The following is a 17532-nucleotide window of genomic DNA, read 5'->3' as shown; positions in this document are numbered from 1 at the left end:
ATTTGTCCATAAAAAAAATATTTTCTGAAAGATAAGATTCATTGCTAGCACACGTGGTCGTGGAATGCCCCCCAGTCTCGGCGCGAATTCCCACACATCAACAGGTCTGACTAGGGCCAAGGGCTCCCCTCTCCCTTAATTCTCTTCCCCTCCACCGCACTAAAGACCGTTTCCCCCACCCCAGTAATTCTCGGATGCATCGGCATGCGGCCTCCTCAACGATTTTGAAAACGTCAAACAGTTACCCTCGAGCACTCAACCCCAAACCCTCCGGAGACGACTGAACCTCGGGGTTCACTCGAGCCAGGAGCGTCCGAGGTCTCACATTGGATTACTGTGTTCACGAAGAAACATTACGCAACTGTGACAAAACTATTGACCACGTGCCTAGTGAATTAATCGTGTGGATTCATTGGTTCCATTCATGAAGATATTTCACGATATTTTCGTGAACTCTTATCATAAAAACAGAATTTGAGGAATACTGCATCGAGTGTTGAGGTTGTGTGGTGATTACGTAGTTACTTCGATAAATGGTGGATTACGTTAATTACAAGATGTCTGGAAGCGATGACGAATTCGATGCGCAGACCCAAACGGGAATGTCAAAGGCAGAATTGCGAAGGGTAAAAACAACAATTTTTATATTTTATCAAGCTAAACATTAAAGTAATTAGCAAAGAAATTATTGAGCGATTGAAGTCTGAAAATTTCCTCTCTAAAATGCCTCGAATTTCAATATTTTTTGTTGCAATGATATTGTTAAACATTTTCGTCGGAATTTTTCGTGTTTAATTCCAGAACTTTTTATTTTTATTTTCCACTGAAATTTCAGGAAATTTCGTCATTGAAAAATCTAATGTTTCAGTGAATTTATTTTGAATGATTTAAAAATCAATAAAATTCCGGGAAAAATAGAACATTTATGTCTTTTTGTTTCTGAATATTCATGTTCCATTGAAAATTCAATCAATTTGGGAAATTTCCATGTCATTTCCACTGAGAACTCATAGATTTCCTTGAATTCTACCAAAAACTTGAAATTTCATGACCAATTTTTCCCCTAAATCGCATTTCATGTCACTGAGATTCGAAAAAATTTCAAACAGCGTACAAAAATCTGATTGAACGTCAAATAATTTCGACGCCCCCTCTCTTTTCAGAGTAATAAACCAATAATGGAGAAGAGGAGACGAGCCCGAATAAATACATGCCTCGAAGAGCTCAAGAGTTTAATCCTCGAAGCAATGAAGAAAGACGTAAGTGTTCCTAGATTTTCTACCTCTGCCACACTGTTAGAAAATTACTCTTGAAATTTCAAACAGCGACAATTGTATTTCTTCGTTGACAAATTACTTAATTTTTTGAATTTTCAATTTATTAAAAATTGAATTGTATGTGATGTTCAATTTTCATAATGAGATTGAAAATTCAAGCCTTCATTGAAAAATCAATAAATGTTTAACATCAAAACCCCAATTTTCCTGAATTTTCAAGATGAATGAGAACTTCTTTAGTGAACGCTTTCATTTAAAATTGAATTCAACCTCACAGCATCGAAAATTCAAATGACGCTGACTGAAATTTCAAGAAACTTCTACAGTGCACCCGTAAAAAATAAGCTCCCAAAACTGGCCGAAACATCTTAACAAATAATCTCCGAAAACACCCTAACGGAAATGCCTTCCGCAAATATCAACAAGAGACGAGTGTAGAGACAGCAGTTCACGGAGAGTCCCTTTGTTTTTAATATTTTCGATGACACGCCGTGGGAACTCATCGTTCACTCTCCTTCTCTCCCATGCGCGTCCGCATTCCCCCACCGCTCCCTCTCGACCCAACAATGGCACTCGAGCGCGTAACAAGGGAGCTAAGAATTTTCAAGTGGACCTCCACCTAATGGGCGCCTGACCACTGCCCGAACGTTCCCTCGAACTAACAGGAATGAAAAAAAAAAATCAAAAATCAACCTGACAATTTACCCCTTGAGCATCGGAATCTCAAGATTATTCAAATACCCCGGGAATCAATTCCCAAGAGGGCCCCGGAGGTACACCACAGGACTCTGTTATGCGTATCCAGATGACTTCCGCTACCTGCCAGATCCGCACGTAACGCCCCCCCACATTCGTGGGAACCTCAATGTAATTATTTAAAAAATGAAAGAGCGAGGAGATTGAGAGCGAAGAGGGATGAAAAAATTGGCTCAGGTTACGAGTAAGATTGGGGCTTTGTTGACCGTATCATCTTCGGAGAGATCCTTCGAAGGACTCCCATCGATTTGTCGGTGAGAAGGTATACGCCCAGTTTTAACCTTCCTGGGAGATTAGCAGGTGCTTAAGGGCATTCTTGGTGCCCTTTAGCTACGGTACATTATCGCTGCTATTGGGGTGATGTCATCATCTCGTAATTAGATTTTTGCTTAAAAATAGGGAAAACTACGTGCAGTTTAGTTTGTTTCCGGAATTCTAAGGTGAATAGAAAGGTTCGCTTTAAGCATGTCCACCTGCTTTGGTTATTTGTTCTCCAGTGAAATACTTTCCTACTGTTGTAGTCGAACATGAGAGCTTTCATTTGAGCCCCATTTGACCCCCGGTTTCCGGATATTTTGCAATGATTTTATTATTTTAACTGAATCTCGATATTGAACCGTTAGATAATATTTTTAAAATGTGAAAACAAAATTAGATAGTTTACTTTTGAAGGAAGATTGATGAAATAATCAAGAAATTCAAATTTTTGAAAATTACGAGCATTTTGTAAAAATAATTTATAAACAATCAATTTTCCACCGTAAGAATCTACTGTTCGCAATTGTAATCGTAACAGTTTCAATTATTTATTTATAAACAATGAATGTTTAAGAAAATAATAATTTTGTGGAAAATGCAAATTGAATGACTGAATATTCATGATTTTTTTCAAATTTTCCTCACGATATTTAATTGACAAATTCGATGATTAAAAATGGTTGAATCTATGGTGTCGTCTGTGCCAAACTATAAAAATGTACTTGGCTTTTCTTAAGTTTTCTTCGCTGACTTGAGAAAATTTACTAAACGTGAGGGCAATTTGTGCCGAAACTGTAAAATTTAGCATTCATGCTATCAAAAATTATCTCATGAATGTGAATGATTGCTCAATATTGCGTAATGGTTCCCACATATGAAGTAATTTTTTTGACTGAAAATTACATTTTTAGCCAAACGCGGAATAATAAAATTTCACTTTCGTCCATTCCCATGTCCTTCAATTTCACTGCACAGGGAACAGCAATTTTTGCATCCACAGATGTACTTTTTCATCGACCGAATAGTAAGATATCCTCCGCAAAAAGTATTTTTTATTAAACTAGAATTTCGCTCCACTACCCCTCATACAGTAAAATTTGCCACGATTTTCTCGTACTGTTTATTCAATTTTTATTCAACTTTCCTCTTCATGCAGTGAATTCCAAAATCCACAGCCGCTAATCACCCCAATAGCCCCTAATTCTCAATTCCCCGAAACGAGGAAACTCGCGGTTAATTCCGTCCACCTAAAATAACCAAAGAGCCCAGTCAAATCATTCAACATGTCATCAGACTGGTACACATTTAATGCGCAACCGCCCACTCTTTTATGAATGAATCCCACAAGCCCGGAATATTTCCCACAGACAATAACTCTTTAACGCACCAGCAACGTGTGTAACCGAGACGAGCGCCCATCTCCCACGCCTATTGTTAAGGTGGACGGCCATCCAAGAGGTTCATCGTGAAAACATCTATACGTGTAGGAATACCTTAAGCCGCGTCAGTGAGAAGTATTCGGGGCACAATAGACCACCACAAAAATCCCAGGGGGGGACTTGCGCCCACGCTGAATTCATCGGTAGCCAAAGGGCTGTCCCGAGTTTTTTCGGAAATTTAAAGAATAACCTCGTTTTCGTATGGACCAGTTTTCATTTCTAGATTCTCGGAGGGAAAAAAAAATTCTGAAGACCCATGAAAAACTTAACGGGTTCCCACGATGGATTTCATTCATCCTAGCTCATCGTATACCTGTTTCCATGGGTCGAAACATGTCCGGAGAATTACGCATCCCCACGCAATAATATTTGTACCATCATCGAGCTGATTATTAATTACTAATCGGTGTAGATTACAAAAATTTCTCGTCCTTCTCCAGGCCATGTCGCGGTTTTCGGCTATTTCAACGTCCACAATGAATTAACACAAAAAATCCATTTACTTTCGCCAACGTTTCGAGTGGTAAATTTCACTCCTCATCAGGACTATTACGTTATTTCCGTCTACTTGGAAAAACAAAGAGCATACAAAACATTCCCATAAATGTCTATTTTAGTAAATAACTGAATGAAGACATCTCGGATGATTCACGGATCTACAGGTGAATTAGTTCCCTACCTATTTGAGAAACTCTCATTGACTCCGAAAATTTCATTTTAAATATACAGACCCGCTATACATCACATAAAACTTTGTACCTTAACCTGTAAAGTTGCAGCCATTATGAACATCAAATTAATTCAGTAGCGAAGTAGTAAAACTAACTGGTATAAGTCAGTTTTGACTATTGACCAGTTTTTAATAAATATCTCGGAATCCAAGGGAGATGGCAAAATTTTTGTTAAACCCTTTTTTGTAGAGCGGATTGAGAGCTATAACAAATGGAATTACGAAAATTTCGCCATCTCCGTTAGATTCGGAAATATTCCTCAAAAACTCAACTGGGAGATGAGTCCACTTAAACCGGTTTACCACTTCGCTACTGAATTGTTCCAACCACATTATTCAGTTTAAAAATACCCCACCCATGTAATTAACAATTAAAAACAACCCTTCCCCCACCCATTGTTTTAAATAATTGTTACCTACGTCAATTAAAAAAAAACATAGTTAAACCTATAATTACAGTGATTACATATTAAAATTGCTTTCCAATTACACTTTTAACAATTTCCGTTTATGTTCATTACAGCCCGCCCGCCACTCGAAGCTGGAGAAAGCTGACATCCTCGAGATGACAGTGAAGCACCTCCAGACAGTCCAGCGTCAACAGCTGAATACAGCGGTGGCAACGGATCCCGCTGTCCTATCAAAATTTCGCTCTGGTTTCTCCGAATGCGCCGGCGAGGTTTCCCGCTACGTCAATCACCTCGAGAACGTCGATTCCGCGGTAAAACAGCGACTGGTGACCCACCTCAACAGCTGCGTGACGAACCTCCAGCAGATGGCGCCATTCTACAGTCACTTCGTCCCCTACATGCCGGACAGGTTGTTCCCGGAGGTGAAGGTCGGCTTTCAGAGTGACTTCCACAGCGGAGATGAGAACAACAACGGTAGCGCCAGAATCCAAATACCATCGGGGGTACAGCTCATCCCGAGTAGATTACCAACGGGTGAGCTTGCGCTGCTGGTACCGCAGTCCGCAGGAATCTCCGCCAATTTTCCCTTCTTCCCGCCGTCTGCGGAGCCCTCGAGGACCGGAGGAACGTCGGCCTTCACAGCTGTCCACCGGGCTCACAGTCCTCTCCTCAGTCCGTCAACGTCGACCTCGAGCTTCGGAGAGGAGAGCCATCACTCCGAGGCACATCAGTACCGACACACCGAATCCCCAAGTCATCATCGATTCAAGATACCTGAGGCTAGTCCCGCCTCGTCGAAGAGCTCACCCGAAACGCAAAAGTCACAAATAAGCTCGACAAGCGATCGCAAGTCGCCGATTGCTGTGTTCGTTGAACCAAAGAGTGATGTCACAACTTCGAGGAGGGATGTGCCTCAGGAGGCGGGGGACGCTAGTAGTAAAGTTCAGAACTTACGGCAGCCCTTGTCAGTTATCACGGATAAGGCGTACAATCGGGGTTCCGTGCGGTCTAGGAGGGAGGGTCTCAAGCGACATCATTCTGATGGGCTTCTTGTTATTTCGGATAAGAGGCCGAAATACCAAGAGGCATCGAGCTCCACTGTCTCTGTAACCACGTCTAATGGGACTGGGTTTAGAAGCAGGGAAGAGTATGCCATCTCCGCGGAAGATTTGTCCGGGAAGGCTAAGGCTTTTTTGGGACTGGGTAATGGACATCCGCAGGGTCCGGGAGGACCTGGTGCCGGATCGTCACAGGGGGGTGGCGACATGTGGAGACCATGGTGATCGCGATGAGACTCGCTGTATCCAAAATTTATTTCACTTTGATTTAGGACTAATTTGAAAATTGTTTTTTGGCCATTTTAGCATTTTTTCTTCTTTTCTTTGTTTCGTTTGATTTTTCGATTAATTCGTGATTAAATTGTTTTCAGGATATTTGATACGATTAGGGGTAGGATGCGACTGCTATATTTTAATTTATTCATCATTTTCGTAGTCAGATCTTTGTATTTATTAGTAGTTGGATAGTTAGGTTTTATCCTGTGGAGAAACATTGAATTGACTAAGATATTTTGCATGATTTCTATCGAGAATTTATACATGAAATACTTCCAAAGTTCTGAAACATAACTTAAGCTTTAATGTAAATGTCATCAATAGTTATTGTATATTTTCACAACTGTAAATATGTGATGTTTAATCGTAACTAACGTGTCATTGCGTAAGCTAGGAGATGTCCTTTCATAAGATTACCGTAACTTTTCGACAGAACTTTTTGGTCAGTTTAAACGCCATCCTAGTATTACAAGTTTGTGATAAAGAATGTATTGTCGTTGATAATAAAGTAATTTTTGAGAAGCAAAAAGGGTGTATTTGTCTTTCAGTCAGGGAATTAAAATCTCCAGCGTGAAAAAGTTCTCTCTTTTTTTTCTCCCACAAAAAAAGCATGAAAAAAAGTCTTAACCGAGTTCTTTTAAGGGGCGTTAAACGTGCCCGACTAGGTGAACTGGGATTGCTCTCTTTTTCTTTGCTAACCGATAAAGAAGTAAAAAAGATGCAGAGAACAAGAATTTCAACCACCTGTTACGCTCAGAAAACTACCCCCAACGCTTTTCCACCCCTGCCTTAGTACAGTAACTGATTTATCGGCTAAGCTTGTGAAAACCAACACGTGTGTTATTTCTTTGCGTCAATATGGATGCATGATTTATCATGCAAGTAAATGGCCATTACCTAACAAGCAAGAACGGTTGCACAAAAACTGGAGCATTGAGTCAATCAACATTCCAATATAAAAATTGAAGGAGAAGATAATAACGAACTTTTGAAAGAAAAATCAATATTCGTCAGTGCAAAGAGACCAAAAAGCTTCAAATAAGAGTTTTGGAAGCGAACCTTTCACTTACCGACCGCTGCGAAGAGGATTCTAGCATCACGACTTCAACATTCGCTCCACGGAGGGCAGCATTAGCTTCAGAACGCCTGAAATTCAACGGAATTCAATTTCTCTTCAGGTTCTTCCTCTGAAAGCAAAACCAAGGATATCTTATTATGACTCGGACTTTCAGCTACACTCACTATCATCATTTAGATTCTGACGGGAGTTGTTCGATTGCTACGCGCGTCTCATTGCAGCGTAGACAGACATACGAAGACATCAGATGACCCATCAACATCGGTTGATCATCAAAAATAAACTAGACCAACTTGTTCGCAAAATGAAGACTAAGAGAGGTACACCTTGAAAACCACACTGGCAAGCATCTCGCGAACCGTAAGACCTTTCGCCTATATCAAGAGTATAAATAATTACTCTGGCTCGAAGCAATTACTATAAGTTATGGTGCAGCCGCTACAATTTGCAATGTCAAGACATAAACACTGCTACCGCTTACATTTGAATACATTAGTCGTTTGCTGAACTCTGATTGGTTGAGAGCCAAGTGGCTGCACATGGCCGTATCGGTACGTGAGCTACGATCTGGTTGACGATTTTTATTGTGGAAAACGTATCGTCTTCGGTTACACTAAAAGCTATTCCCAGTGGTATCCCGAGGTACACTCGATACCTGGGTAAATCGAATTCCAATGATTTTTGAGATATCGGTGGCTTTTTTCTCGAGGTATGTGACGGCTTTACGATCTACCAAGTTCAATAAGGGATTAACCTCGGGCGATTGATTGTTTTATGACAGTTGGAGCACGTTCGCGGGGTAGTCAAAGCCAGGGGCTTCGGTTTGTGCCGCTCAATTTGGTGAGATCGTTTCGGATAAGCGGAGGAGGGAAATTAAGGGACGGGGGTGATTCGTCTTGTTCTCGTCCTGCGATGGATTTATTACGCGTGAAGGTCGAAAGACGGGGAAACGGCTCGGCCGAATCGAGGGATCTGTCCAATTACGCGGAACTGGTGACGTTTAAGGAATTTGTGGTTTTCTGTGAGGAGAGCAAGAGCGAGAGGTCTGCAGGAATTTCTGGGCAATAGTTATGACTGTGTGATGTTATGCAGAATTAGGGGATTTTGAAGGTGTCTGCACAGGATTTTTGTTGTGAGATTGAATAAAAGGCTTTCGTGCTTGAATTTGAAAAAATTCAAAAGCGGCGAGTTGAATTAAGGGTGTTGTCACGCTGTTGAATCAGGGCGATCCTTTGGAACGAATAATGTGCACGGAGAGAAATATTCAATAAAAATTATGGAACAATTCAGCTAATCTGCGATGGGGAATCGTTTTCCGGCAATTTTTATAGGAATGGAAGAGTGAATTCTCAGGTTCATCACCGAACAAAGAACGAAATTGTCACGTAATTTTTCCCGAAGAAGTCAAATCTGATAGAAACTTGCCGACTTATTATGCCTCCAAAATAAAAAATTCTTGAACATTCAACAATTTTTATGAAGCTGGTGAGTTATTTCTACGTTCCATTCCGTCAAATTTCTCAATCGTTGGGGAAAAATTACGGAACGACTTGTTGTCCCCGCAGCGGTGAGTCATCAGACCGGTGGTCAATTTTTACGGAACAAATCGTAGAATTTATGTGGAGATTCGTACAATTTCAGTTCCGACTTCCGCTTCGTTTCCAAACGTAATTTTTGTTTTTTTTCTGGTAATGTCTACAGAATTTTTCTCTCCCTGTGAAAATGCAGAATGTTCTCCCTACAACAAAGAACTAAAAACCGTCACCTCCAAAATCGCCCAAGAGCAATTCCAAATTCACTTTACTCACATTCCACCGAACACGCAGACGAATTATCGAATAAAAACCTCAGAAATTAAATCCCCAAAACTCTTTTCCCCATTCAATAACCGATTCTCCAATCATCCCGCCAAACTGACTAACAATACAGTTGCCATAAGACGACCGTAAAAATTGTAACAACCATCGAAACGAAAACCAACATCGTGACCACCAAATCCATCCGCCCCCTTCCCTCAAAATACCAATGTCACTGGTCGACCCTATCCCCCGCTCTTTTTTTCTATAAACCCAGTGTCGCGATATTTTGATGGGCTTCCGATGGACAGAGCAGTGCGACCACCAGGCCATTTGCTCTGTGGTCACTTGATTCCCAACAACCAAATTTTGCATCTGTACTCATTCGAGGTTTTAATGTGTTTTTGCGGCGTCAGTCATTCAAAGTTAATCAGCCGAGCCAGTTACCGTATGTCCGTTTGTGTGTCGTACGAATATGGTTCCCTGGGACAGTGTCCTTTCTACATTTTACCATGGCAATACGTGTATCGTTGGTCAACGGAGAGACAGAGACGGAGTGAGTGAGACGAGGGGCTGGATGAAAATTCGGGGAGAGGGAAAAGAGGATGAATATTGGCCGTTTGGTCTGTGTGACGAGAGAGCGTATTAATTATAACTCTGGTCAGAGGTACGTCAAGGGCTAGCCGATCTCGCCAGATACCTACGATAAATTGTCGGTTTACCAAGCAAATCTCATTTCCAAACCTCGCCATTTTTCCGCTCGTTTGTCCACGCCCCATCGCTCTTTCTCTCTCGTTCTCACTCTCGGGCCAGCCCAGACTCACCTATGTGGATCTGGAATTCACGAAAATTTTTTATCTTGTTGTTCTGTTCTGCTCTGTTTTGCGCTGTTTTTATCGTTTTTATGAAACCCTCCGTTCATTTTTGTATTTCCTCTTTCACCGCCTTTTTGCAGTGGCTCCCGCGTATTTACCTGTCGTACGTCATTTTCCCGAGGCTAAACCGGGGGGAGGGAGAGAGAGAGAGACAGCCCGAGGAGAAAAAGTCGCATTGTTTAATGCACACGGGAGGAAACAGCGGACCTGTACATCCGATCGACTGCATCCCACTGGTTCCTGCGCATTTTTCTGGATTTTTTTTGTTTTTAATTTCTTGTTTTTTATAAAGCTCTCTCTTCATTCTCTCTCTTCTTCACAACAGCCCGTACCACTGGCGCTTTTATTCGCCCGAGCAAATTGGTATCGGCAAGCGAACGTGAGAAATCGAAAGGCTGAACGAATTTGGTCGTTTTTAGGTTTTTTTTCGGCGATTCAACTCTGGCTTGCGCTTGTATACGGTTGTGTGCCTAGGTTCAGTGTGTATTTGGCTTCTGCATCTGAGAGATAATTAAATACGAAAATTGTTTTTTTTATGGGGGTGGGTTGGATGGTTTTTTGTTTGAAAACCTGCTGGGCTTTTTGTTCAATCGGCTGCTTATCAGGGTGAAAAGCCGATTCAATGATACGGGAATAGGGGAATTTATTTCTATTATTTAGGCGCTTGTTCGTTAATTAATGAATGAGAGGATTGGACATTGGTACATGGAGAGAAAAGTTGAATAAAAAGTAGTGGAAAAACGTGGCAAATTTTACTGTGCGAAAGGTAATTATGCATTTAGAAAATTACTCTTGAAATTTCAGGGGAAAAAGCTTGGAGTTTTTAACGACGACAAAGTTACATGCACTGTTAGAAATTTCTTGAAATTTCAATCACAGCGTCATCTGATTTTCGATGTTGTGAGGTTGAAATTAATTTCAAATGAAAGCGTTCACTAAATTTCTCATTCATCTTGAAAATTCAAGAAATTAGGGGTTTTCATGTTGAATAATCTTTGATTTTCCAATGGAAGTTTCAATTTTTAAACTTCTCGTGAAAATTAAGCATCACATCCAATTCAATTTTCAATAGATTGAGAATTAAGTGACGTTGTTGCCTGAATTTTCAAAATTTTTCAGTGCCATATGGACCTGAAAATCGAGAATTACTTGAATATTCAAGAATTTAACTGATTTGGCAATGAATAAATATACAGAAATATCATGTAACTTTGTCATTTTCACTTTTCAAGTGAACCATTCGTTAACTATTAACGAATATTCATTTAGTCATATTCAACTCTACCATTCATTAACTCAGTAGCGAAATGATCAAACGGTTTAAGTCGATTTTGGTTTTTGGCCAGTTTTCAATGAATATCTCGAAATCTAAGGGAGATCGGAAAATTTTTCTTATAGCCTTTTTAGTAGCCCGCAATTCGCTCTACAAAAAAGATAATTATGAAAATTTTGCAATCTCCCTTAAATTCGGAAATATTGCTGGAAAACTCAACTAAAGACTAAACTGAATTAAACCGTTTGACCACTTCGCTACTGAATTGTTAACGAATCTCGTTTGGCATAAATGAATCAGCCTATCAGTGCACGAAAATTATCACGTCTTGGCGGAAACTTTCGTTTCTGTTCACAAGTAAATTAATTCAACACGACGAAAGATCTCTTCACGTGAACATATAATTTTTCGGTAGAATTAATTTTCCGGACTTCTCCGTTGGCGGGGAGACGGTTATCCTACAGGTGCATTTGTTCGGACTATTCGAAAGTTTCTCGAGTTCTCCCGCCAGCGGTACTCGAGTCAGGCCACTGGAAAATAAGGGATAGAAAGAACCTCCTAAAGCGTGCAGACAAGAAAGAAGGTCAACACGCGGCGCGCGCGCACTCGCGCACGCGGAAATTCTCCAACAGGCAAAAATCCACTCTGAAACTTTCACGGGGGTGGGAAGAAGGATCGCGGAGACGGGTGAAATGAAATTTCGTGGGCGATGAACGAGGAGAGTAGACAGGCGCTGAAGCGTGCTAACCGAAAAAAGAGGTGACGGGGCGAAGGTGGTGAGAAGAGACGGAAGACGGTGAAGTTGGCAGGAGGTGGAGGTCGTACCGGATAGCAGGAGGGGAGCACGATTTTATTAAGTGGGACTTAGTGACTGAATAAAAAAAGGAGCGAGGCGGTGGGGTGGGGAACTGAGGCAATTTCCAGATGTTGACGCGGGAAGTTCAAGTTATTTTCCGTTTTCTGTATCGTGTCCCTTTTTTTAGTATTTTCGGGTTTGGGAAAGGAAAATATACTCATGTATTTGTGGAAAATGGTCTTGTGCTATGCGTAAGATTCGATGTTCAAAGAATGAATAAGTCGAGACAGATTTTTTGCGAGTGTGATTCCCTCGGCTTCGCCTCGGGCCGCCAGACGGAGAAAATTATTTGGTGAATTTCAATAACTAGTGGTGACCTTCAACAAATAATTGGTAAATTTCAATAATTAGTTGTGAATTTTAACAAGCAGTTGGTGAATTGCAGCAACTAGTTGTTGAATTTCACCAAATAATTTTTCAAAGACACAAAGAAAAAAGTTTTATTTTGAGAATTATGATCTCGATTTGAGACTTTTGAAAGTTTCAAATAGAGATTGTTAATTTTTCAAATTGAGACTATCAAAAGGCTCAAGTTGAAATTTTCACTAGTGAAATTCAACTTTCGAACTTCCCTTGAAGAAGAATTTCAAGTTGTGTTCCGAAAGTATTAACTTGAGACGTTCACAAGTCCTAAACTGAGATCTCAAATTCTCAAACTGAGACTTTCAAAATATTATTTTATTAATACCATTGAAATCTTAAAATAAGGTATTATTTTTTTGTGTGAACTTATACAATTAAACACACCGAGATAAGTTAGATGAAAATAATCTAGAAAATCGCGGCAAATTTGACTATACGAATGGTAATCGTGGAGATAAATTGTAATGCAATAAAAAATTATTTTGTGAAGAATACTTTCCAATTAAATTCTCAACGAAAAGATGCAACGGTACACCCTGACGGTACACCCCGATATATTTCTCATTTTCTATAGAAAACGACAAATAGCTCAAGGTACACCGAGGCTGTCCCCCATTGCCCTCTTTTACTTTTCATCCCCGTCCGAGACTCCATGACGTTAAAGCTCTTCGTCTCCCATCGACAACACAATAACCCGACTCAATGCGTTATATGCGACTCAATACGAGTCGCCACCCCGATATATCGCCCCGATTTTTCCGCGAGACGGAAGGCACAGACAGCCCCCAAAAGAGTGAGCACGGGAACAAGCGCCCCTCACCCTCCGCACAACGTCGGAACTGCAAAAAGCCCGGAAAAAGCCCAACAGAGAAGAGGTACACCGTCGCCCCTCCCTCCACCCACCCCTCGCAGCTTCACTATACCGGACAAAGTGAAAATTAATATTCAATCGCATTAACGAATCGGTGGCGACGCCATCAGTAACAGGGACGGGTGCCCATACACAACGTACCCACTCATTTTTTTCCCTCTCCATCCCTCGCACACACTCACGCGTGCACACATCGTGAAAAAAGTGCATACATGTACCCCCTCCCCCCACCCCCCGAAGAGAGAGAAAACAAATTCAGGGAATTGTGGAGTCACACGGCTTGAAAGCGCGACGCCAAATGAAAATACCGAAGGACAATGGAAATACTAATGATTGATTGGATACGAAAAAGAATTATAATTGAAAAAAACCCGGGGAGAGTTCGCGATGGTTTGGGTGAATAAAAAAAAAAGAAGAACACGAACTATTGGGAATAATATATCAATACCCATCGAACCCACGCATACGAATGCTGCTGCAGTGGTCGACATCGATGGGAGAGAAGAGGGAGAACGAGAAGGTTTTTTTTCGGGGTTGGACAAGAGGGCGACGGGGGGGGGGGGGGGGGAGTGGGTGGGTAATTTTTTTGTTCATTGTAGGCGCGAGAGAGAGGCCCCCCTCAACCCCCTGCGCCACCCTCTCACCTCCCGGCCGGTCGTCCACCCTCTCACACGGTTGAGGGTATAACGTTTCGAGGCTTGGAAAAGAGGAAAAAATATAACTCGCACATTGATGCACGGGGCCGAGGATGAAACGGCCACCTACCAATACCAATAAGCCACCCAAACCCCTCTTTGTAGCCAAGCCATCGGTGTCTCTCTGTCTATTGCATCGAAGGGGGTTGGAGGGGGGGGGGAGAGGGTACAAAAGAATGGCCGATTCGTGCGTGAAAAAAAATTTATGCATGTGTGGGGGAGCGGTTGTATAACAGAGTTGTACAGTAACGAGGCTATCCGCGAGTTCCGATGGCATTATAGCTTTTTACCTGTTTCATGTGCTTTTTTGTTGGTGAGATGGGCGGGGGGAGTGGGGGTCGTAAATGTTGAGGAAACGTTGATGATGGGCGGGGGCGCTCCGGGCGGCGACGGGTTTAGGATTTTTTTAGGGGTTGTTTGGCGGTTTGTCGGGGGAGGGGGTGGGTGGGGTAATTGAGAGGTGATTCGGGGGGGTCTGGGGGAGCGGCGCCCGATGGGAGAGTTTAAGGTACAGTGTTNGGGTTTAGGATTTTTTTAGGGGTTGTTTGGCGGTTTGTCGGGGGAGGGGGTGGGTGGGGTAATTGAGAGGTGATTCGGGGGGGTCTGGGGGAGCGGCGCCCGATGGGAGCGTTTAAGGTACAGTGTTGGAAAATTTAGTGGAATTTTTGGGAAAGAGATCTTGGATTGGATTTAAGGGGAAAAAATCAATGGAAGTGGAGGTTTGTCAGATAATTGACTAGAAAAATCAGGTATTTGCTTAATTTCCAGATCATTCAAACATAAAATAAACGGAATAATCCATTTTCCAATGACAAGAGTTCCCGAAATTTCCGTGGAAATTAAACATGCTAAAACTTTTCAAAATTTATCACGAAAAGTATACCCGAAAATTTTTAACAGCACATCCCCACTCGCATAAAGAATCGAGATCTAGAATTGTTGAAGGATTGATGCACCCACTTGAGATTGACGTATGACCCTATCCCACTGAGCGCGCTCTCCTGACCAGAACACCTAGAAAAACGAGAGACGCGAAGAGGATGAAGTCGCGGGACCGCGGCGGGGAGTGGGATCCGAAGTGCTTGATGCATTGGGACAGACACACATTCGGCATTGAAACAGTTCCACCGAGGCCGTGCCTTCCGGCGAAACTCCAATACAAACACGTTACCGTTGTGTACATTCATCCCTCACACATGCCTCGAGACACATTCCCTCGCTGCCTGGAGCCTCACAACACCCGCGTTATACGACACTGGATGCATTTACACGGGTGCAGAAATGCGCACGGTACCCAGTATCAAAACGAAAACGTGTCTGCGTCTCTACCAATACCCCAAGCCTCACCCATCAATCGTGTTTCAGGTTGGGTGTTATGTGTGTATTGTTTTTTTTATTTCTATTTCAATTTTTTTTTTCCCGTTGAACATTTTTTTTCCCAGGACGCACCCATCGCCCATGCCGGAACGCCGAGCGGAATGAAAATAGAAGTATAACAGTTGACAAAAAAATGATGGAATCCACGAGCCGTGCAACGGGATTCACGAGATGAGAGGGTTAGGGGTGGGAATGAGTTTTATAGGAAAAGAGAGAAAAATCACCCTTGGGCGATGTCCATTATTCATCCGGTGTATACTTATGTGTCACTCGGTTTATCTGAGCAATCGACTTCAAACATTGCACATGGTAGTGAGGAAAATAAATATTTGCACGGAGGGGGGATTTTTTTTCTTAGGTGAATTTAATTGTTTGATGGGGGATGATTAATTTTATGGGATTTGGAGGGTCTTTGGTGGGGACTATTAGGTGTGATGAGATGATTTTATTAATGGAGGAGAAAATACTTACGTCATGAGTTTTTTATATAGTCCCTCATATAGCTCTTCGGGGAAAATAGTCGAAGTTGCAATTGTTCAAGGTGATGGCAGTGTTTTCCGGACGCACAAACGAAGAACTATCGATTCCTTAGGAGAAAATGCATAATTTCATGGAACAATCCGTGGGAACCGTAAATTTCAGTTTAATTATTACGGGAAAATTAATGAAAAATCAGAAAAATTCGGGGAAGTCTCTCTTTGACCTCAAGATTTCTCTAAATTTTCAGGGAATACCTTAAAAACTCCTGAAATTCGAATAATTTTAATGAAATTCTCTTAAAATTCAAGGGAATTCTGCAGTGAATTCTAATTTTCCCGTGAAAATTCATGTAAGTTGTGGAATTTTATTTTTCCTGCCGCTGAAAAACTTGAAATTCCGCTGACTTTTTTCTCTTAAACCGAATTCAAGCTCTTTTTTTCTGAAAATTGATCAAAATTTTTTCAACAGTGTGTAATGAAATGATGTTCGAATGAAGAAGAAAAAAGCTTTGATCTGAGATGCAGATCATTTTATTTTTTTTCACCCAGCAACATCAACAAACAAGCCAAGCCCGTAGTGGAACTTTCCAATTTGACACTCCTGCCAAACCCAATAAGAATCCCCCAACATCCTCACATCTGTGATATTAAATCCTCGTTAAATTATTCCAACAGTGTAATCGATCGTTCTCCCCGAAAAAGGCGAAAAGAGCCGCCCCGTGGGCCATGAATCCTCGAGAATCTTTCGGAATGACAGGATGATTGGAGGGTGGAAACCCAGTGTTCCACCGTATAACGACGCTCTACAAGGAGAGTGTGGGTAATGAGAGAGTATACAGACGTCGAGAAGACGCGGGGCGATAGGCAAGGCGGGTAAAAAAAATGAGAAGTACCGCGGCTACTCCCCTTACCCGGCCACCTCCTCATCCTTTTCTCCCCGATTCCCCCGGCCAAGTGATGGTGAACCTCTCGCTCTATTCAGGATAATTAAAAATAATTCAGCAAACTCTGTAACCCCCACCCCCTCGATTCCTCTCACTCTTCTGTGGCTCATTAAATTTACCATAAATTATGCATCGAAAATTACAGACGAGAAGTACCAAATATTGAGGATGCGGTAGCCCCTGTTGTACGTAGCGGTGGGGCATAATAAGCAATTTGTAATCAAGAGGCGTCGTACGGGTGTTAGTCGGCAAGAAATCCCCAGGCCGGTGGTACTGTCCCACTGGTGGAGATTCTTTTTTCAAGTTCTCCCTTTTTCTTTGCTTTTTTTCACCTCCAGTCGTCTTTGGAGTGAATTGAATGTATAGAGGTAAAGGCGAAAAAGAATTGCAAATTGGGGATTAGCATTACCGTTCGTACACTGAGGTAGTCGAATTGTTATTAACTTGGAGGGAGTGGGTTTTTTTTTGTTTTTGATACTTTGAGCTTGAGAGAATGCGGGGAATATTGTTGGACTGCCTTTTCGCTTGGAACTTGACTGCTTGCAGCCTTTCAGATCGCAGTTTTGACGGAGTGATTTGTTGATTATGAATTATTCAGGTGTTTGGGAGATATTTGGGCGCGAGTACAGGTGGTGCAGGTGGTGACATGATTTTTTTCGTGTTTTCAAGGGCAAAGCGGATGCGAATTGAGGGTATTCAAATATATTTTACAGCTGGGTAT

General features: G+C 41.8%; 1 protein-coding gene across 1 annotated transcript; it reads left to right on the top strand.

The window, feature by feature from the left end:
- Positions 1-533: 533 nt before the first annotated feature.
- Positions 534-6153, top strand: LOC107035851 (protein hairy). Its single transcript, XM_015253450.1, has 3 exons — positions 534-626; positions 1164-1259; positions 4984-6153. The coding sequence occupies exons 1-3, from the start codon at positions 534-536 to the stop codon at positions 6151-6153; spliced, it is 1359 nt and encodes a 452-aa protein (XP_015108936.1).
- Positions 6154-17532: the final 11379 nt, after the last annotated feature.

Source organism: Diachasma alloeum, unplaced genomic scaffold, assembly GCF_001412515.2.
Source record: "Diachasma alloeum isolate Michigan unplaced genomic scaffold, Dall2.0 Dall_scaffold_00201, whole genome shotgun sequence".
NCBI classification, from domain to species: Eukaryota; Metazoa; Arthropoda; class Insecta; order Hymenoptera; family Braconidae; genus Diachasma; species Diachasma alloeum.
The sequence above is the reverse complement of the archived record's forward strand: the minus strand, read 5'-3'. Positions and strand labels throughout refer to the sequence as shown.